This window comes from Lycorma delicatula, chromosome 4 (genome assembly GCF_047948215.1).
Source record: "Lycorma delicatula isolate Av1 chromosome 4, ASM4794821v1, whole genome shotgun sequence".
NCBI lineage: Eukaryota > Metazoa > Arthropoda > Insecta > Hemiptera > Fulgoridae > Lycorma > Lycorma delicatula.
Genome location: NC_134458.1, coordinates 138961012 through 138985185, shown reverse-complemented (window position 1 = coordinate 138985185; position 24174 = coordinate 138961012). Strand labels below are relative to the sequence as shown.

The 24174-nt window shown below is 30.0% G+C and overlaps 1 protein-coding gene across 1 annotated transcript in view; it reads left to right on the top strand.

Moving 5' to 3' along the window:
* Nucleotides 1-24174, top strand: part of dre4 (SPT16 homolog, facilitates chromatin remodeling subunit dre4) — a 77619-nt gene that overhangs the window by 31677 nt on the left and 21768 nt on the right. Inside the window, exons 12-16 of the mRNA XM_075364254.1 lie at nucleotides 1116-1311; nucleotides 2555-2793; nucleotides 17351-17493; nucleotides 20874-21056; nucleotides 23820-23951. Of these exons, the coding sequence (XP_075220369.1) occupies nucleotides 1116-1311; nucleotides 2555-2793; nucleotides 17351-17493; nucleotides 20874-21056; nucleotides 23820-23951 (893 nt within the window). The remainder of the gene's footprint in view (nucleotides 1-1115; nucleotides 1312-2554; nucleotides 2794-17350; nucleotides 17494-20873; nucleotides 21057-23819; nucleotides 23952-24174) is intronic.

Sequence of the window (24174 nt, the reverse complement as noted above, 5' to 3'; positions counted from 1 at the left end):
TTTCATGGAACCTATAACTGTTGAATGTTACCAAGACATCATCATGCAATTTGTGACACTGCTAAAGGCTGATGAACAGGACTGCTGGCTGCAGCAAGATGGTGCAATGGTGCACACAGCAAATAGCACAGTGATAATATTGTGTTAGATCTTTAGGTAACACATCATTTCTCATGTACTGTGGCCACCTAGATTGTCGGATTTAACTTCCCCCCCCCCGACTTTTTTCTTGGGGACATTTGAAGGATAATGTCTATAAGAGCAACTCTCATACAATTGACCAACTCAAGCACAACATCAAAGACAAAATTTCCCGCATAAGTGCAGTGACCAACCGATAAGTAGCAACTAACAAGAAGAAACGCATTGAAACATGCGTAGCAGCAGATGGAGGACATTTCCAGCATCTATGGTGGAAAAATAAATATAAATATACTTTTTGTTTACCTACCAAATGCTGTAGAGTATATTACATTGATAAAGATGTTTTAAGAATATTAATTATTGGGTTCTTTCTTTTTCCTGTTTAGCCTCCGGTAACTACCATTTAGATAATTCTTCAGAGGATGAATGAGGATGATATGTATGAGTGTAAATGAAGTGTAGTCTTGTACTTTCTCAGTTCGACCATTCCTGAGATGTGTGGTTAATTGAAACCCAACCACCAAAGAACACCGGTATCAACGATCTAGTATTCAAATCCGTGTAAAAGTAACTGGCTTTACTAGGACTTGAACGCTGTAACTCTCGATTTCCAAATCAGCTGATTTGGGAAGACGCGTTAACCACTAGACCAACCCGGTGGGTTAATTATTGGGTTGCATATCTTTTTGTTCACTCTGTATAATATATCTTAGTTGAATTAACGTAGGTAGGTCATTCATTTTTTATAATTACTGATAAAATTACTTGATTTTTTACCAATATTTGGTATAAAACCCAAAAGTTTGTGTTTTATAGTACAAAATTTTATAGGTTATACGGTTATAGCTACTTAAGAAAAAAAATGCTAATAGCCCTCTATAAAATAGAATAGAAACGATTTTAAATCATTGCTAGCTGTATTATTATAATTATATGGTGTTTGATTTTTTTTTTTTTTTTTTTAATTGTAGATAGAAAATATGAAACGGTTATTTTGCCAATATTTGGTATACCTGTCCCATTCCATATTTCTACAATAAAAAACATTTCACAAAGTGTTGAAGGTGATTATACATATCTCCGTTTAAACTTTTTTCATCCTGGTGCCACTATGGCTCGTGAAGGAGCTGCGTTTGCTAATCCAGATGCCACATTTGTTAAGGAAATGTAAGTATGGTGCACATTATAATTACCTGCATTACAGCACTGAATAGTGCATATCATAAATTAAAATGTTTGTAACATTAGTACAGTATAAGTACTTATAAAAGTAACTGTGATTGTAAACTGGTAATGTTAATTATTAGTAATTAATTATGTAACTTTCTGTTTTTAATAATACATCAGGGATATTTTGTATTTTCAGTCATGATGAGAAAACTCATCAAGTGACTGAAAATGTTTATCATCATTACAAAGTTATATTTTTCCTAAAAATAAAAAAAAAACCATTATCAGTTAGTTTGAAGGTCATTGTAAACTTTTCAAAATTAACAGTTTCATTTACATGAATAATTAAAGTTAGTGTCTAATTTATTTCATACATAGACCATATCAATAAATGTATAGAATGTGATAAAGGAACAAAGATGATAGATATGAGTACATAATGAAATTCCTTTATAAAATGGTGATGTGCATTAATGTTTGTTTAATTGCCACAATAAATAGTTTAATTTGTCAATACTCTTTTGGCTATATATCATATACCACAGATGCATGTAAGAATGGAATAGTAAATAAAACATCCTCTGAATAAACAACAGGCACAAATCTTTTGTACTTGTTTAAAAAACCATTGATTTCAGAAATTAATTTTTTTAATATGTACACTGTTGTAAGAATTGGAATTTAATTTCCAAATGATTTCCAGTTTGGTATGCATATCGTTTTAGAAAAGAGACTGAAAAATTAGAAAATAGGTCATCCTGTGATATTATTTGCTGTAGTTGCTGTAATAAGTCAATACGTATTATTTATTTATGTTAGTCATGGTAGCTGTAAAGAAGTTCATTCTTTCACTGTTGCAGCTTACTGTCTAGTTCTAGTTTTGCAAGTTCTAATTGAGTTTAGACTACTAACTTAATAAATCAAAATTGTAAATGACTTGCTCCATCTACAGAGTACTCAAGTCTTTCATATGAAAAAAAGATTATCATAAACCTTTATACTATTGATTATGTTTATGAAATACTGTTTGTCACTCCCACACTTTCTTTGGAATAGATCTTCAGTTTTTGAATAACAGATTATCTAGTGAAATTGCCGACTGAAAATAACCTGAATTTTTTCCTAAGATTACTTAAGATTACTTAAGAAAGATGTTTAAATAATGTATGTAATGTTAAAATAAGTAAGTGGTAATTGTTGATTTATTCTTTAATTTAAATTTGATTACATTTTTCCTTAGGACTTACCGAAGCACAAACACTAAAGAACCTGGGGAAATTAGTGCACCATCTTTAAATCTAAATACTGCTTTTCGAATAATTAAAGAAGTGCAGAAGAAATTTAAATCAAGAGAAGCAGAAGAAAAAGAGAAAGAAGACCTTGTTAAACAAGATACACTCATTCTCACACAAAATAAAGGAAATCCAAAATTAAAAGATCTCTACATTAGACCAAACATTGTCAACAAAAGAATGACCGGTATGCACATTTTTTATAAATTTTATTTTATGTTTGTAAAAGCACATACAGTTAGCAGTCTATAGCATTAAATCATAAATTTCTGTAAATTATTTTTATAGCTATCCTTTCACATGTACTGTGATCTTTACAATTAGAATTTTCTATGAAACAATAGACCTATTTTAAAATTTTGATAATTTTTATGTATTAATACTTCTTTCAGTCATCTTTGTTGTATATTAAGTGAGATTTTTAATCAAGGTGTACATAAATTAAATTTTGTTAATTTACAGTGTTTAGAAAAGTTGATATTAAGTGAATAAGTAAGTTATTATTATTGTGCTTGCCCAACTACTGTTACGTGTATTTTATATTGTTACATAAATTTATAAGTGAATACTTGCGTCATGAACAAAATTAATTTTAACATTAATAAATGAAAATATTAAGAAATGTATCTCAAGTAGCTTTTTTTTTCCCATCATGTGTGGTATCATAGATTGTTGCACAGTGCCCTGTTCTCACTGATGAGGCTATGGTGATCGAGTGGTCATTGGGATAAGTGAGGTCCCCCTTGTACCAAGTGCCAACAACCTCGCAGAGGGTGGATCAGTGGGTACTGTCAAATAATATACCAGCTTGGTTCAGTACCTCAGTGAGGTTTAATTATTCTAAATATTTATTATTCATTCAAATAAATAGAACTCTTTTTATTTTTGTTTACAATATAAATTATTTTTATTATATTCTTTGAACTTGTAATTCATATATTTAACATTATTGTATTAATTAATTATACATTTGTAATAAGCATATGTTGAGTCTTGGAAGGATGGAATAACAATAGAGCATTAGACAAATTCATTTATAAGAGTAACAAAAAAGTGAAAATTTTTATTTTTACAAATAAAAAAGGAAGAAATGATTTTTTTTAATTTTTACATTGTAAATGAAAGTATTACAAACAATAACATGAATCATATGATTTTGCAATTGCAATAAGTTACATACATGATATAATCCATAATGTGGCATTTCAACAGAATAACAAACAAGTTCAATTGTGAATAAATGAACAATAATAAAATAAAATAGTTAATATTTATGTTTAGTTGAAATGGTATTTACATTCATTTGTGATAACATTAATTGTACAAATATTAATTAATTAAAAAGCTCATAATAGTATTTTGAATATTAATCAGTGTATTGCTTAAATAAATATTAATACAATTGAATCTATAATAGTTTGAAATTACATTCACATTAATCTTAAAAATAAATAAATCTAGGGAACCCTAATCCTCAAGATCATTAAATTATTACTGGTGTCTTATTGCACCTAAAATATAAATTGGTGCATAATCATGTAATGTATAATGTAGATGTGAAATCATAATTAAATTAATACAAATGTATAAATAGGTTATAAATATTAATACAATATTCATGTGCATGTAAAAACAGTCATATTATAAAGAATTTAAATCAAATGAAATTACAATAACAATAATATGAAAAAGATTAAATCAATAAAAAATATTATTTAAATCAATCATTTGAGATTGTTGATAGGCATAATTTATGCACAGGTGTTCTTAATGGACCATTAACTGTACGTATATCAACAACCCTTGCTAGGCTGTAAGAGCCTGGGTGACAATCCATGTTCCCAATGCATGGGTGAAGAATTTTTGTTGGTATCTAATACTAAATCTGCAACACAAAGATTACAGGATGGAAAATACCATTTATTGTGCTACTGTAAATAATGTAAATAGTCCTTAGACCATAGTCTCCAGATAGATAGTAAAAAATTTTCAGTAATTAATTCCTCAAAATTAAGGATTGTTTGTCAAATTATATGACACATATAAAATTTAACACTTTTGATTGCACTTTCCCATAAACTACCAAAATGGGGTGAAGAGGGAGAAATAAATGACAAGGTTATATCTTGTATAGTTGTGAATGCTTAAATGTCTGATTTAAGTTTTTCTGAATTTAAAAATCGATATAAATTATAAAGTATATTTTTGACGTAATGGAAATTTGGAACCGTTATCAGAAAAAGACTTGAGTGAGAATACCCCTATGTGATATAAATCTTTTAAATGCTGCAATAAACGATGTGAAGTCAGATCAGAAACTAATTCTAAATGAATAGATTTAGTAGTGAGATGATGAAAAGTGTTATATAAAATTTACTTAAGGTTTTAGACCTCTGCCCACTATGACGAATCATAATTGGACCACTATAGTCTACTGCACATATAGAGAATAGTCGGAAAGGAATAACTCTGGAAGATGATAACTGACCAAGCTGTTGTACCTGGCTTTTTGCATTATATCAAAAGCATATCATACATCTACAAATGATAGAAGAAATAATTCTCTTACCATTTATAAGCCAATATTTCTGACATAAAGAATGATGTGTTAACCCGAATGTAAAAGATGCAAATGCTCAGCATTAATAATCAGTTTTGTAATATTTGCATTTGGATGTAAAGTAAGGATATTTAACATGGTAATGTAATACAGAGTTTTGTAATCTGCCTCCTACACGAAGTAAACCTGAATTATCCAGAAATGGATTAAATGAAATAAGTTTGCTATGATTAGAAATAGTTTGATTGTTTTTAAGATTATTTATTTCATTAATAAAATGCATGTGTTGTGATTGTTGAATAAAAAAGTTAAGAGTATGATTTAATTCCTTTGTAGTTAGGGAACCAATGATTCATTCAGTTTTATTTTATTTAGCCTTATGAAAAGGTCTAAAACAAACTAATTGTGCAAATTAAAGTGTTTAGTAAAGAAAATCCGTTCTGTATAATCAAATACAACAGTAGATAAAAATTATATTACTATATTTTTACATTTTTCTATTAAACATTCAGAATTCATATTACAGTTACTAAAAGTAATATTATTATCTTTGGGCCCATGGAAATAGGATTGTCAAAGCCATTTAGGACCATGCCACCAAAGTGACATGTCAAGTAATTTACTTAGTATTAACATCTAAACAATACGTCTGCTGGATTATCAGAGGATTTGAGATAATGCCAATTAGCATTTGAAGTATTTTTCTGAATCTCAGAAATTCTACTGCTGACAAATACTTTCCAATTAGATGGTTGTCCATTAATCCAATGTAGTGCTATTGTAGAACCTGTGTATAAGTACAGGGTGTCCTATATAAAACGCAACCCATCAGTCACTCATCCATGAAATTTCAAAAGTCAAGCTTACTCCCTTACTCGTTACTGAAATGGACTCGTCCAACATCTGAACATCGCGGCGACGCAGTAGAACACTACTGATAGTAACAACAATGCAATCATAACGTTCAGTGTATTGCTAGAGACAAGATTGTGTTTTCGCTAAATGAACGTGTTTTCATTGTTGAGTCGTACTTCAGTATGAAATCAGTGGTTGCAGTGCAAGATTTGTTTCACCATAAGTACCCAGATAAACCAGCTCCTAACAAAACATCAGTATTAAGGTTAGTTGCAAAGTTTATAGATACTGGTTCTGTTAATAACAAGGAACACAAAAGATCTGCGTCAGTGTTGAATACAGATACAGTCAGTGAAATCAAAGACCGATTACTCGCCTCGCCAAATAAATTGATCAGACGTTTGTTTGCTGAAATTAATTTGTCTAAATCAACTGTTCATCGGGCGACCAAACAATTACAATTACGACCGTATTGCATTCAAACGGTTCATCAACTTCTTGAGTCAGACAATGAAAAATGGCTACAATATTGTCAATGGTTCTGTCGATTTCTGCGTGAGGGAATTAATGTTATGGATTCGTTATTTTTCACAGATGAAGCACGGTTTCATTTGGATGGCTACGTAAACAGCCAAAACAGTAGAATTTGGAGTGCTGAAAATCCCCACGTTTATCACGAAAAACAATTACACCTGCTGAAGTTGGGCGTGTGATGCGCGATTTGGCAGAAGAAAATAATCGGTCTTATTTTTTTCTAGTACACCATTAATGCAGAACGATATCAGGATATTTTGTTTCAGTTCATTGCACTCTTGGAAGAGGAAGACAGACACTGCTGGCTACAACATGACGATGGGACATCGCACTACGCAGGTTCAGCTTCTGATTTCGTTGAGGAATTATTTGGTAATTGTGTTATTGGTCGAGGCTTGTGGCCACTAAGATCTCCAGATTTGACTGCAGTGGATTTTTTCTATGGGGTTACCTCAAAGAAAAAGCCTACAGCAACAAACCACGAACACTTGAAACAATTGAAAGTCAATATTGAACAAGCTGTATTAAATATCCAGCCACAAACTTTGAAAAAAGTTGCAAGAAACGCTGTAAAAAGAATTGAAGGTTGTATTCAAGATGCTTGTATTCAAGATGCTTGTATTCAAGCCACTTCCAACATTTACTCTAAATGTAAGGCAATGGATGGTAATAATAAAAATTACTTTTACACATGCCTTTTTATTATTTCAATACCTACCAATATAGGGTTGTTTTTATATGGGACAACCCTGTATATCTCATCAAAATGTTTAATTTTGATGAGTAACTATCTTTAATAATAAATGACTAAATAGTAAACAACCACAAAGTTTAATTCTTTCTAGTGTAATTTGTTTTAAGGGTGCTAATTTTGATTTAGAACAAAGTAAATTAGAAGAATTTGTATGGTTGGCGTATACAATTCATATGCAAATGCAACAGCCATAGCCTTTTATAGATGCATTGTAGAATCCATGTATTTGAATAGAATTAATTTTTCTACCAATGTTAAGTTTGTTGGAACAATTTATTTTAATTTATTCAATCAAATGTAACTGGTTGTATAAATTGAGCCATTGCATTAGTAACATGTTGGGTAATAGTTCGTCCCAATTAATTTTAAGTTGCCACAACAATCGCATAAAATGTTTATGTGAGAAAACAATAGATCCAATGAGTCCTAAAGGATCAAACACATCTATAATTGACAGAATATTTCTTTTAGTGTGTCTTTAGAATCATTAGAATGAGTAATTTGGAAAAGTAGCTTGTCTGAAGAATTATTTCAAAGAACATACGTAAATTCTGTTCTTGATTTGAAGGAATGGAAGAATTGTGTTCAGAAAAAGAAATGGTACTATTACTGGAAAACAGTTTATGGAGTGGAAAACCATATTGTAATAATTTAGAAATATCAATTTTCAGTTGAATAACTTTATTTAAGTTATCTGAATCTCTTTGAGATCATCAACACAAAGTCATTTCAGATGACCTTAGAGGCTTGTGGAAAATCATTCTCATTTTCATTGGCTATTTAAATTAGACATCCAGTGGCTAAATATGGTGCACAAGCGATCCCATACGTTACAGTTCGTAATGCGAAGTGTTTTATTTCTTGATCTGGAGAATCACGCCAAAGAATAGATTGGATTCACCAGGTTTAACTATAATACCTGACAATATGTTTTTGCTATGTCAGACATAATGATGTAATTATGAATTCTGAATGTAAGCAATATGGAAAATAGGTCTTTGACTGCAGGTACAACTAATAAGGTATCATTAACACATGTTGAGTCTTTGAAGGATGGAACAAGACTGACTAACAATAGAGCATTAGACAATTTCATTTAATAAGAGTAACAAAAAAGTGAAAATTTATAAAGAGTAAGAAGAAAGTGAAAATTTTTATTTTAAAAATAAAAAAGAAAGAACTGAAATGCGAGTCTTAACAGGAAGAAGTAAGGTTGTCGTGGGAGTGAGAAATGTCTATTGAAGACAGATGTACCATAAGGTCAATAGTATTAGAATGTAATAGATAGACATTTTCTGGAAGTTGTCTGGAATTAAGAAATTTGATAAAGGTCTTTAAAGGTGGGAAACCTTTGATTTAACAACTTTTCCTTCCATAATTTTGTTTAGGTATTGTAGTCCAATTTTGATATTAGAAATTGGACGACAATAAATTCATATGTTTCATATGTTTACTGGAAGTTGCATTGCTTCAAGTGAATTCACATATGAGGAAATTCCATTAATAAATTTGGATAAAGTATTTACAGATTCTCTTTTTATAGAATCTAACCTTAAAATGCACTCAGTAATATGAAATGCAATTATATATTTGTTATCAAATTGTTGTTTTAATCATTTTAAAGCATTTTTAATAAGCAATTTTAATTTGTTATTGGCAGACTTTTAATGGTAGCTAAGGCTTCATTCAAAGAGGAATGTAAAAAGTGTAATTTGAATATTGGATAAATCATTTCTATTATGTATTAAATCAATAAATATATTAAAATAGTGTTGCCAATCTTAACACATTACCTCTAAATAAAGGTATATTAATTGGTTGTAGTCGCGTTTGCTTAAATGTTGTTTTTGAACTAAATTCTTGATTAGATGATTTTTGACTATTATTTATTATAGTCAAAAATATTCCAATTCAGTTTCTGATTGAATCGTGTCATATTTGCTTTGCAATTCAAGAAGATTCCATATTTTATTTTGTAAGGTAGGAATATCACCTTGTGAAGGATCATAATTGTGAATAAATGTGCCAATCCTAGTTATAGCGGCCTTTACTAACCCTCTTTGTCTAATTAATTGTTTCCTATCCATAATAATAGTAACGACTTAAATTTAACAGTGTGAATTATTAACAAAGTAAATTAAATATAAAATGATTCGAATGATATTACGTAAATGATGTTGTAGATCAAATTAGTGCGAGCCCTTTTATTTTAGTAATTTGTTGAACATTAAGGTTCTTGAAAATTTCAGATTATATCCACGATTCTGGAAGATGAAGATGATGATTCTTCAAAATTTCTGATTTTATCTGTAGTTCTAGAAGACCAAAAATTTTGAATAATATGCCACCTTGGTTGAGTGTGTGTTAATATGCCTCGGTTAGATTTAATTATTTTAAATATTTTATTATTCGCTTGTTCATTTAAATAAAAGTCTTTATTTCATTTATATTATAAATTATTTTTATTATAATCTTAGAAATTGTAATTCATAAAAAAAATTGTATTCATATTGTATATAACATTATTGTATTAATTAATTATACATTCATAAACACATGTTGAGTCTTTGAAGGATGGAACAAGTCTGACTAACAATAGAGTATTGGACAAATTCATTAAATAAGAATAACAAAAAAAGTGGAAATTTTTCTATTTGTAAATAAAAAGGAAGAACTGAAACCTGAGTCTTAACAGGTACAAGGAAGGGCACCCTATTGTCCTGGGAGTGAGAAATTGCTGTTGAAGACAGATGTACATAAGGTCAGTAGTATTAGGATGCAATGACAACAAGAAACTACCGCATTAAAGATCCAAAAGTATTCCTTAGTAGTTCATGGCATGGTATGAACCTTACTGTAAAAGCTTTCAGAGGTAAAAACTTTCATCAGTCGGATCTTCAGGAGATGAATAGAATGAGGTTTATACTCAGGAAAGGAGAAAGGTGGGATGGAGAATCCAAAAGTGAAAAATAAATAAATAAAAGCATTATGAATTGGAACATGGAATGTACTGACATTACTTCACAGTGGAAAATTTGCAAATGCAAATAATGAAATGGCTAAAAATAACTTTGTATGAATGAAGCAAGCTGGAAAGGAAATGGGAGAAATATCAAGCAGAAATTTTCAGTTTTACTATTCAGGAATGAAGACAAGTGGTAAACATGGAATTGATATATTAATAAATAAGTAACTGTTAAGAGAGTAATAAAAGTGGAATATATTGATGAGTGAGTGTTAATAATGAAGATAAGAGGAAGAGATAAAGATCTTGTGATAATACACAAGTATACATGTCAATCTCACAGCACTCAGATGAGGGAGTTCAAAAGTGTTATAAGTTAGAAAAGATATTTGAAAAAGAAAGGAGCAAGTGTAGTGATTAGAATGCTGTGGTTGGAGAGAGAAAATAAAACAAAATAATCAGAGAATGTGGTTTGAGAAGTAGGAATGAACAAGGAGAAAGACTTCAAATTCTGCAAGGAAAAGAAATTAAAATTGGGAAACACCTTCTATGAAAATCACAACAGAAATGGTGCAAAATACCAAATCAACTATAACATAATGCAACAAAGATAGAGGAATTGCATGAAAAATGCTTAAGTTTACCCTGGGGTAGATACAAATTCAGATCACAACCTAGTTGTTACAGAAGTGAATATAAAGCCCAAGAAAATAGCAAAGGAAAAGAAAAGGAGTTATGGTGATCGGGAGAAACTAAGGAACAAGGAAACAGCAGAAGAAATGGAAAGAGTGATTGTGGAGAAATTGAGAACTGGAGATGAAGCAAGTAGTACAGATGACAAGTGGATGGATAAAGATAAAGAACAGTTTAAAAAAAAGCAGCAGAAGAGATAATAGGGATTAAAAACAGGAAAAGAATACAGAAAGAGTGGATCATCAGCAAAATGTTAGATAAGATGAGTGAGAGGAGAAAATGGAAAAATATAGAAAGTGGTAGAAAGCTAAATTATGAATTAAGAAGAGAAACTGAAAAAGCTGAAGTAAGTTGGCTTGAGGATACTGTGATGGAAAACTCTGGAAAAGGAAGAGTGATATGATCTAATGTATGAAGAAGCTTCAGAAATGGTTTTCAACGATAAGAAAGGGAGTTAAAGGTATGAAATAGAGACAAAGAATGGAAAAACAATAACAGAGAGAAAAGAAGTGAAAAGGAGTCAGAAGAGTACATTGCAGATTTATATGCGATAAAAAAATATAAGAGAGTAGATCTAAGAGTTGAAGAAGAGAGCAGAGTGAATGAAGATCAAAAGGATTACAGTATACTATAATGATGAGAATTACAGTATACTAATTATAATGATGAGAAAAAAGGTAACGCTGAAGATGAAATATCAATTTAACTGTTTAAGGCTGTTGGAGATGATGGTATGAGGTGTGGTTCAAAAGTAATAAGGTTCAGTTGGTAGCAAAATTAGAACAGTTGAAAAAGTGAAAATAATTTTAATGGTAGTAAATAAAATAAAATAAATAAAATGGTAGTAAATAATTTTAATGAAGTAAATACATAAATATTTACTTCATTTTTCTACATAATCTCCATTCTATTCTAAACACTTTTGATATTGTGAAAAAAGCTTCTTCAAACTCATTGCATAAAATTCTCTGCTGCCTGGGATTGTAGCATATTTGCACTGAGATTTTCAACTATTCACAATTCCTGATTTCAGAATTACTATCTGTTTTGAATGGTATGATACAGTTAAGAAAGTGTTTCACAATAGATGTGATGGATGTTGCAGGTTCCATGAAATCAATCAAAAGCACACCTTTTTGGTCCCCCAATACTGTTGCCATGATTTCCCTTCGAGACTGGGCTTGTTTGAATTTTTTTGGTTTAGGTAAACTGGAATGAAGCCACTCCATAGATTGTTATTTTATTTCAGCATTGACGTATGAAATTCACATTTTGTCACCAATGACAGTATGGGAAAAGTGTTGTCTCCCTCGTGGTTAAAGTGGTCGAGGAAAGCATGTATAGATGTCTTTCTGTGATCTTTGTGAGCACTTGTCAACATTTTCAGCACCCATCGTGCACACAGTTTACAATAGCCTTGAGTATCAGTCATGATTCTCAACAATGTTGTCTGGAAATTCTAGAGAAAGATCGTAAAGCGACAAATTTCTCTCACTTTTGCATTCACACGTTGAATGAGATTATCAGCTCAGACAATGGGCCTGCCACTTCTCTGTTTGTGTGAACATTTGAGTGCCCTTCTTTAAACTCACGATACCATTGCCTCGGTTTCCTTCACTCATTGCAGTAGGCCCATATGTTTCACACAATCGACAGTGAATTTTATCAGCATTATGATGTCCTCTTGCATTAAAAATATAATTGCTGATCAAACCTCACAACTAGCAGGATTTGTTACTACTGCATTCTTAACACACTATCTTGCAAACGAAAACTACAATGAACTGATGGCAATGTGGCAGTTAACAAGCCCAACAGACCACTTATAGCCTACTGCACATGTGTGAATGAATCAAATAGCCAATCGCTATTTGTAACTATCAGCCCTTACTTTTGAATTGTGCCTCATATAAAAAATATGTGCAATACAATATATTAAAGGAAGTGGTGTAGGGACTTCTTTGAAACAATAATTGTACCAATTGCAAAGAAAAGAAATACAAACAAGTGCGAAGAGCACAGGACTATTAGTGTAATATCTCCTGCAGCAAAGGTACTGCTAAGAGTTTTAAACAAGAGGCTCTACAAAAAATTAGAGGAAGTTGTTGGGGAAGAGCAGTATGGTTTTAGTAGAGTAGTTGAAACTAAAGATGCTATTGGTCTGCTAAGAGTGACAGGGGAGAGATGTATGGAAAAGAGACAAAAAGTGTACATTTGTTGACCTGGAGAAGGCCTTCGACAGAGTACGGTGAAATAAATTAATGTTAATTTTTAGAAAGAAGAGGTTTGACTGGAGAGAGAGAGAGAGAAACACGTGATAAAAGAGCTCTACTGTAACCAGAGTAAAAGTTAAAAGTGGAGATGAGAACAGAAAGAATAGAGACTGGAAGAGGAATTAGGCAAGAATGCTGCATGTCACTTACTCTGTTTCATACATATCTAGAAGAAATAACTAAAGGTTGTGTTAATGGCAAAAGAGGAGTTTTAATTGGAGGAAGGAAAATGGAATGAATACAATTCATTGATGATATGGTGGACCATAGACAGAAGGCAAATTTAGGCATTTGAGATGTGGGTGTGGCATAGAATGATTAATGTCAGATGGCATGTAACATATACCCGCAAATACCAAAGCCAGCTACAAAATTGAATGTTACGCACATGAGAACTCACACTTGAATGAGAATTAAAAATATTTTTCTAGTCTGCTCTGTATACAGTTTATAAGTAAATATAAAGACAGAAATAACTAATGAGTGGATGATATATGTGTAGTAAACCCACCGGGTTGGTCTAGTGGTGAACGCGTCTTCCCAAATCAGCTGATTTGGAAGTCGAGAGTTCCAGCGTTCAAGTCCTAGTAAAGCCAGTTATTTTTACACGGATTTGAATACTAGATCGTGGATACCGGTGTTCTTTGATGGTTGGGTTTCAATTAACCACACATCTCAGGAATTGTTGAACTGAGAATGTACAAGACTACACTTCATTTACACTCGTACATATCATCCTCTGAAGAATTATCTAAACGGTAGTTACCGGAGGCTAAACAGGAAAAGAAAGAAGAAGAAGATATGTTTGCAGTAAGATGAAAATAGGAAGAATGAGTCACATTCTTGTTCATTTTAATTAGTGTGTAAATAATAAACATGATGACTAATGTCTAGCAAATCAATATGACAATTAAGTGACTGTAATAAATAAACAAAGGTTATTAAGTTTATAAATAATATACGTTCAAAAATAAAATACATAAATATCATTCATTCGTAAATAAAATGCATTTGCTTATGGAGTTCTAAAAAATCACAGCCATGGAAATCTACAAAAAATCACAGCTATTTGTTTTTGTACCATCTAAATTCTCATTAATTGATTTTGTAATTTCAGCAATGGCATATTTGTTCCTTTACCTTTTCTAAAACCAAACTGAGACTTAGATATAATATTGTACTTTAGAAAAAAATTTGGTAATTTTGTATACAATATTTTTTCAAATATCTTTGTAATGATATTACCTGAAAATAAGAATGATAGTTACAAAAATATTAAGCCTGATAGAAGAATTCTGATTTAACAAAATCATTGTTGATCAGTGTAATTAATTATAATTACATAACATAATTAATTATAACTATGTGATATAACAAGTACTTTTTATGCAAGTTGTTGGGTAACTGAGCATTACACTATTCATTTTTTTTTTTTTTTTATTTTTTATCGTGTTAACCTTATTATGAATGTTTTCAGCCATTTTCATAGTTTTATTTTTCAGTTTAAAAATGTCATTTATGTATAATATAAATAACAATGGCCCAAGTATTGTACCTTTGTGGCACTCCATATCTATTGGTATAGAGTTAATTTTAATATTACCAATTTTCATAATTTGTTTTTTATTATACAAATAATATTTTTAGTAATTGCAATACATTTCCTTATACCTAAACTTTCTAATTTTTTTTAATAATAATTTATGGTTAACAGTGTCAAAAGCCTTTGCCAGATCTAAAAAAAAATCACAGCTACTGTTTTTTACCATTTAAATTAATATTAATTGATTCTAAAATGTCAGCAATGGTGTATTTGTTCCATTACCTTTTCTAAAACCAAGCTGAGACTTAGATAAAATATTGTACTTTAAAAAAAAAAATTAATAATTTTGTATGCAATATTTTTTCAAATATTTTTGTACAGTTTGAAATCAATGATGTAGTCCTAAAATTTGTATCTAGTTTATTATTGGAAACTGGAATTATCTCTGCTGATTTGAAATTAGTAGGATAGATGTCTTTCTCAAATATTAGATTGAGTATAAATACTTGAGGATTAGTTATATATCCACTAATTTTTTTTATGGTTTTACCATATATGTTGTCTACACCACCAGATTTGTTTTTTAATTGCATTATCACATTTATAACTTGAGTAGAGGTTGTTAGTGTTAAAAATATACTATTTTTTAATTTTGTGTCTTTTATGGTTAGTTGTAAGACTGGATATTTTTTTTACTTAATGTATCCTGCTGTAACCATTTTCAAAATAATGATTGCAATAACTGACTATACTATTTCAGTTAAATGTTCATTGTTATTATTTTTGTCTATTATACAACAAACTGCCACTGAATTTTTTATCTCTGCCAATTTTACTGTTAACCAGTACTCTTTTATAGAATTTTTCTTATTACTTAGCAAACATGGTCAAACTTAAAAATGTATGCAGTTCATCTATGTTGGTTGATTTCCATCGTTGTAAATTTTAATGAGCAGGATCGGTTTGTTGAGAGGCTTGGGTATAATATGTGTTGTTTCATTCACTATATGTTTTATGTGTTTGTGTTTATGAGAGCCTTAACAAGAAGAAATAAATCCTGGACATGATTACGATGAATTAGCTATGTTTACTAACTGAGTTCAACAAAACTTACAGAACCTAGATTTAGAATGTTGGTAACGTGATTTTATTCTTCTATTTCCAGTTGTTAGCTGCAACCTATCGATAGTGCAAATGGTTCATTTTAAAGCCAATAAAGTGCAGCACATGTCAGTTAAAAAATTAGATGTTGTGTTAACGCAATGATAGTACTCAAATGCTAAAGTTTTAAAATGAGTTTACATGATCGTAGTCTGTGTGGACAGATTACTGCATTCACGTAAGCACGACCCAGTCCTGAAAAGGTTATTGTGATAAAAGTACTATATTCTGTGTCCAGGACATATTTTATTCTATACCAAAGAAAATAGCTAATTGCTCAATTTGTCTCATTAATGCTTTTTGTTGGTAAAAATGTATTTGTCGTTACTTGGATGCATACTCGGAAAGTAAAGAATTGTTGAAAACTAATAAAAAAGAACAATTTAAAAAAAAAGTAAAATAGTGTGCATAGTTGAATAAAAAGAAAAGAAGCTTTTTTTTTAAATGAATTAAAACAAACTAAATAAAACCAGAAGAGTTAATAAATCGTTCATGAGTCACACCTGTGTACTAAATATTTATTGTTTATTGTATATTAGGGTAAGTTTAGCCTAATATATAGCCTATTAGCCTTGTATTCTAGTATTGTTTGTTTTAGATACCTTCCACCTAATTCATTTTGTTTACTTTCTCACTTTGTTTCAAAAAAATATATATATATTTTAAATCAATTTTTTTAAGAATCATACTCCTCTGTACTACATAAAGATATTTTATTAGGTCAACCAAAGTACAGATTAAATAAAGTAGGATGACTTACCTTATTTTACTGTATATGCAGGAGCGCTTTCGCGATTTACTCGCATCAGTTGCATTATATATTCATGTCAAATTACATTACAAATTCCATAAAATGTAACATATCATGCATTTATTTATTTTATTTAAAATTTAAAACATTTAATCATTTTATTTTAAGAATTTAAACTTTTTATTCAGTTAAATTAAAAATTAAATTAAATTGTAAAAATATAACTTCAAGGCAGACATAATCAATTAAAATTTAAAACCAAATAAAAATAGTTTTAAGTAAAACAATTATGCATGTTGTCCAATATATATTAAATATATTAAATTGAAATATATTAAATTATTCATCAGTATCAAAATACAAAATAGGTGGTGGTGTCATCTACTGCAGCTTTCAAAATACTGTCATCCTTATATTCTATTTGAAGGTTGATCATATTAAATGTATTTTTATTTTTTTATAAGTCTAATCCGTTACTATTTGTATTCATATTAAATTTTTTTAATTTCCAGTATTTTTAAATATACTTTGATTGCCCTAATAAAATAAAATGTATATATATTATATATATAACAACCTTTTTATTTCATGATTCTTTTTATTATGTTTAACTGTTGTTCAGTAATGTTAACTGTATCTTATATTATGACATTAGGTACCTTGGAGGCACATGCAAATGGTTTTCGTTACACATCAGTCAGAGGTGATAAAGTTGATATTTTGTATAACAATATAAAGAATGCATTTTTCCAACCATGCGATAGTGAAATGATTATTTTACTACATTTCCATTTGAAAGTAAGTAATCTTATAATAATTATCATTACAGCTGTGTACCATAATTTTACTTGCTGCCTACTGTATTTGGTGTGCTAGGTTTTATTCTTTGCTTAAGTAGAAGTATATTTAAAATGACTGTTTCACAGCTCAGTAGCTGTTTGTGGTTCAGACATTCGGTCTTATGCTTTAGGGCGATCAAATGGGGTAGTAACTGAGAAATGCCAAGCAAACCAATATCATAGAATACTCTCTTATTTGATATAACTGTTTTAAGTGATTTTATTTTAGTGGAGGGAATTTATAGGGATCTTAAGTTATAATGATTTATAAAATCCTGAAACAAGGAACACCTAGCATATCAGCCAGTAAGTAATATTTTTGGTCAATATGTAAAACAAAAAAATAGAAAGAAATCATTCCATTATATAAATATTTTTGAACCTCTGTTTGTAATTAATAATAATATTAACTTCTATTTTAAATAACAAAATAAGTTTCAACTAGTCTACCTTTGTATTTTTTTTTTTGTCTTCAGTCATTTGACTGGTTTGATGCAGCTCTCCAAGATTCCCTATCTAGTGCTAGTCGTTTCATTTCAGTATAACCTCTACATCCTACATCCCTAACAATTTGTTTTACATATTTCAAACGTGGCCTGCCTACACAATTTTTTCCTTCTACCTGTCCTTCCAATATTAAAGCGACTATTTCAGGATGCCTTAGTATGTGGCCTATAAGTCTGTCTCTTCTTTTAACTATATTTTTCCAAATGCTTCTTTCTTCATCTATTTGCCGCAATACCTCTTCGTTTGTCACTTTATCCACCCATCTGATTTTTAACATTCTCCTATAGCACCACATTTCAAAAGCTTCTAATCTTTTCTTCTCAGATACTCCGATTGTCCAAGTTTCACTTCCATATAAAGCGACACTCCAAACGTACACTTTCAAAAATCTTTTTCTGACATTTAAATTAATTTTTCATGTAAACAAATTATATTTCTTACTGAAGGCTCGTTTAGCTTGTGCTATTCGGCATTTTATATCGCTCCTGGTTCGTCCATCTTTAGTTATTCTACTTCCCAAATAACAAAATTCTTCTACCTCCGTAATCTTTTCTCCTCCTATTTTCACATTCAGTGGTCCATCTTTGTTATTTCTACTACATTTCATTACTTTTGTTTTGTTCTTGTTTATTTTCATGCGATAGTTCTTGCGTAGGACTTCATCTATGCCGTTCATTGTTTCTTCTAAATCCTTTTTACTCTCGGCTATAATTACTATATCATCAGCAAATCGTCGCATCTTTATCTTTTCACCATGTACTGTTACTCCGAATCTAAATTGTTCTTTAACATCATTAAGTGCTAGTTCCATGTAAAGATTAAAAAGTAACGAAGATAGGGAACATCCCTGTCGGACTCCCTTTCTTATTACGGCTTCTTTCTTATGTTCTTTAATTGTTACTGTAGCTGTTTGGTTCCTGTACATGTTAGCAATTGTTCTTCTATCTCTGTATTTGAACCCTAATTTTTTTTAAATGCTGAACATTTTATTCCAGTCTACGTTATCGAATGCCTTTTCTAGGTCTATAAACGCCAAGTATGTTGGTTTGTTTTTCTTTAATCTTCCTTCTACTATTAATCTGAGGCCTAAAATTGCTTCTCTTGTCCCTATACTTTTCCTGAAACCAAATTGGTTTTCTCCTAACACTTCTTCCACTCTCCTCTCAATTCTTCTGTATAGAATTCTAGTTAAGATTTTTGATGCATGACTAGTTAAACTAATTGTTCTGTATTCTTCACATTTATCTGCCCCTGCTTTCTTTGGTATCATGACTATATTACGTTTTTTGAAGTCTGACGGAAATTCCCCTTTTTCATAAATATTACACACCAGTTTGTATAATCTATCAATCGCTTCCTCACCCGCACTGCGCAGTAATTCTACAGGTATTCAGTCTATTCCAGGAGCCTTTCTGCCATTTAAATCTTTTAATGCTCTCTTAAATTCAGATCTCAGTATTGTTTCTCCCATTTCATCCTCCTCAACTTCCTCTTCTTCCTCTATAACACCATTTTCTAATTCATTTCCTCCGTATAACTGTTCAATATATTCTACCCATCTATCGACTTTACCTTTCGTATTATATATTGGTGTACCATCTTTGTTTAACACATTATTAGATTTTAATTTATGTACCCCAAAATTTTCCTTAACTTTCCTGTATGCTCCGTCTATTTTACCAATGTTCATTTCTCTTTCCACTTCTGAACACTTTTCTTTAATCCACTCTTCTTTCGCCAGTTTGCACTTCCTGTTTATAGCATTTCTTAATTGTTGGTAGTTCCTTTTACTTTCTTCATTACTAGCATTCTTATATTTTCTACGTTCATCCATCAGCTGCAATATATCGTCTGAGACCCAAGGTTTTCTACCAGTTCTCTTTATTCCGCCTAAGTTTGCTTCTGCTGATTTAAGAATTTCCTTTTTAACATTCTCCCGTTCTTCTTCTACATTTTCTACCTTATCTTTTTTACTCGGACCTCTTGCGATGTCCTCCTCAAAAATCTTCTTTGTATACAAAACAACCTTTGTATAAAAAGTTTTTTGAGAGGACTCTCTTCATCAGCTGTAAATACTTAAAAGATCTGTGAAAACATATTTTATACCATTACAAATAAATTTTACAATTAGTTTGAGTACTTTACTTCAGCATTTTATCAGAACATTTTGTAATTTGACTGCCTTTAGAAATAATCCTTTATTAAACAATGTGAGTAAGTAAAAACTTACTTGTTTTTTTACTCTAATAGTTAGCATGATTAATAAGAAAACAATACTTTTTGCTAAAAAGTTGAATACAATTTTGTACTTTTTTATAATATAGGAGCTGGTTAGTTTGTGTATTAGTGGAGAGGACTGGTTTTTCTGTTTATATGAAATCTATCTATAATGACTATGAAAGTTCAAAGATGGGATAGGATTATTATAAAACTGCCTTTGAAATTACAGTTACACTGTTTCTTATGAGTTGGGCATTCTCTAATTTTAATAATAATAATAGAAAAGAAAAGACTCGTGTGTCAAAATGTATGTACTATAATTCTGTATAAATTATATTTTAATCTATAATTGCAGTTCTTCTCTCCATGAATATTTTTAATCTTTTATTAGTTGGTCTTATAAGTCAGTCTTAATCATATTTCTATTTTCGAAAACAATCTAAAAAAATTATCTGCGTTTTAGATTCTTTATGAAAGATAATAGAAATATTTACTGCTATGAGAGATAAAATAGTTTCTTGGTTTCACTTTTGCTTTTCTATAAGATGTCCTTCCCAGATCCAATGTGGGCCTCTTTTCAGGGATGATATAAACTTTTCTTTTTTTTTCTAGCATGCCATAATGTTTGGAAAGAAAAAGCATGTTGATGTACAGTTTTATACAGAAGTTGGTGAAATAACAACAGATTTAGGTAAACATCAGCATATGCATGATAGAGATGACTTAGCTGCTGAACAGTCTGAAAGAGAGTTAAGAGCTAAATTGAAGTCTGCATTTAAGGCTTTCTGTGATAAGGTAATCGTGCCTTTCATTTTGAAAAATTAATAGTAATAATCGTTTAAAAAATAGTCTAAAAATTGTTTAGCATGTTTTGATTAGGAAATAACAGTTATTTATATTAAAAACTTATCACACTATGTAGAAGTTATTTTTCCTAATTCAAGAATACTGCTAGCTTAATGATTACAAGAAAAATAACAGTATACTTTAGAGCTGGAATTTTGGTGGTACAGCCTACAGTTTCTGACTGTTCAGAGTAATCTTTATTACAGTTATTATTTATTTATTTATATACCAAATATTTTTTAAATGACTTAAATCAGTTGTATTTTATAGTAGTTTTTATATCACTGTCTTATTTTTTTTACCTGAAAAATGGATATGAATCCACTATCAGATTAAATATTTTGGAATATGAGATAGGCCATCTGTAAATTTGTTGTACTTTAATTATTTCACGTTTGAGGATCAGAAGTAAATATAAAATTATTCAATTAAAAAAAACCAAAAAAAAAACCACTATACTCCTCACCTTTTTTTCTAAAAGGAAAACAACAAAGTAGATTGTATTTGCTTACATAAGGAAATCAATTACACTTCTTAAATCACTAATAAGTAATTGTGAAAATGCAAACCAGTTCTTATTCACATCAGTTTCGTATTGTTGATTATTACTGTTTGTACTTCTGTTATGTTAACTATTCCTAGAATTAATCATTGCACAAAATAAAATCTCTACACTAAGTAATCTCTGTCATGAAATGTTTAAATATAATTTGCCTGACAACTTTTTCCAATACAATTTCTATTGCTTACAGTGAGAAATTTTTGGATAGTTTTATAGATTAAAAATTCTGTAGGATGATCAAATTGAATTTGTTTGCAACAAAATCAAAATCCACCTTTTTGCTTTGGAGCCTCTAATAAAATTATAAGCTAGTCATCATTATTAAATATTTATTATACTTATATATATTTCTGTCTGAAGTGTAACATCATCTCTTCTTAATTCCTTTAGAAAGTTGGAACAAATTTTTAAGATAAAAAAATGGGTTATCAGATCATTGTTTGGTGCCCACTATAAAATTATAAAACAGACTGATATTTTCGTTAATTAAAAATGTTTTTAACGTGTGCATCTGTTTATGGAGTGCAATCTTTGCTAAAAAGAATACCCCTAAAAAAAAACTTTATTCACTTTTATCAAACTAAACAACAAAAGTGTTTTCATGTAACTCAACACAATATATAGGTTTGTGAGAAAGGTGCCAAATGCTTCCATTGTTTGGTGCCCACTATAAAATTATAAAACAGACTGATATTTTCGTTAATTAAAAATGTTTTTAACGTGTGCATCTGTTTATGGAGTGCAATCTTTGCTAAAAAGAATACCCCTAAAAAAAAACTTTATTCACTTTTATCAAACTAAACAACAAAAGTGTTTTCATGTAACTCAACACAATATATAGGTTTGTGAGAAAGGTGCCAAATGCTTCTATTATCACTTATAATTAATTACTGAACTGTTTTAAAAAAATTTTCCGGCAGTTTAATAAAACTAAAATGAAAAAAAAAACTATCTTTTTCAGAAACAATATTACTGACATTGCATTTTTAAATAACACTAATAAATTCTTTTTAAACCCTTTTTTAAATTTTCTGCATCTGTGTTCAACATAAACACAAGCTCAAATAATTTTCATTAGTGCTTTCTGAATTGTGATTTATTTGTGTTTATATTTTTAATTATTAATTAATTAATTAATGATCTTTAATCATGTCTACTTTTTATGTTGTAATTTTTTTTTTTGGTGATTCTACTATTCTGCTGTGATGAACATTTTACTTCAGTTTTACTTGATCCATCTAGACGGTTGCTTTTTTGTCTGTAGAGTAGCACACTCTGAAGTCCATTCCTGATGTTATCTGTATGTATTGTTTATGTACCCATCAGAATAAAGATGTATTTATTAATCACATAATGTATCTATTACCAAATAAATACACTCACAGTCTGTAAAAAATATTTCAGAACTAAAGTGCTATAAAAACAAAATTAATGATAAAATCTCATGGGCAAGGTTGTAACTTGTCAGGAAAAACCTTGTCAACAACTTAACTAAAGCTCGTTTAGTTTGGGTCAGTAGATCTTGTTGTATATCTTTTTTTTTTTAAAGTATTTTTGTCCTTTAGGTTTTAAAAAATGGAATAGTATGCGAACATAAAATTTTGTTTTTTTTTCTTGGAAAAAGTGCAACAGAAACGTTTGAAATGATTAGCATATGGCAGTGAATCTGTGTTCAACTGGTTTGCTCATGTTCATGATGGCCAGATTTCATTAGAAGACTATTAGAGAGGAAGGAGGCTGATAACAAACTGTATCAATGAAAATATCAAATGCATGTGTGAGCTACTGAATGATGTCTGTCTACCAAGTGTGAATTACTACTGCTGACTGCCAAGATGTCTTGAAATGTTTATTGGACCAAGTTTGTCATGTATGACTATATTTTCATAAAACTAAGGGTTGGTTTCTGCTTTACAACTGTGTGCTAGCTTACACAGCCTTCATTGTACAGCAGTTTTTGGCCAAATGACAGATAACAGTGCTGGAGCCCTCCTTTATACTTACTAGATGTTACCTCTGCAAATTTTTTTCTATTTCCTAAAATCAATTCTTCCATGTCCCCCTACATGTTATAAGGTTGATATAATTAAAAATTCTTAATATATTTATGTAATTGTTTAATAGTCATAATTCTGGTTAATTCTCTTTAGGTTGAAGCAACAACAAAACAGGAGATTGAATTTGATACTCCATTTCGAGATCTCGGTTTTCCTGGAGCTCCATTCCGCAGTACAGTATTACTTCAGCCAACTAGTGGTTGTCTTGTCAATCTGACAGAATGGGTATCTATTAATTTTTTTTAAATGCTGTGATAATAGTAACAATAATTCAACATTTATGATTAAAATGTACTCATGTGGTTAATTTAATTTATTCTCATTATATTTTTTTTGTTATCAGTAATGTGACAATCAAATGCACTTGTTTTTTTTTGTTTGGAAACTGTATTTTGTCTTAACATTTTTTTAGTAATACCTTTTAACTATTATTAACTCTTATCAAAGT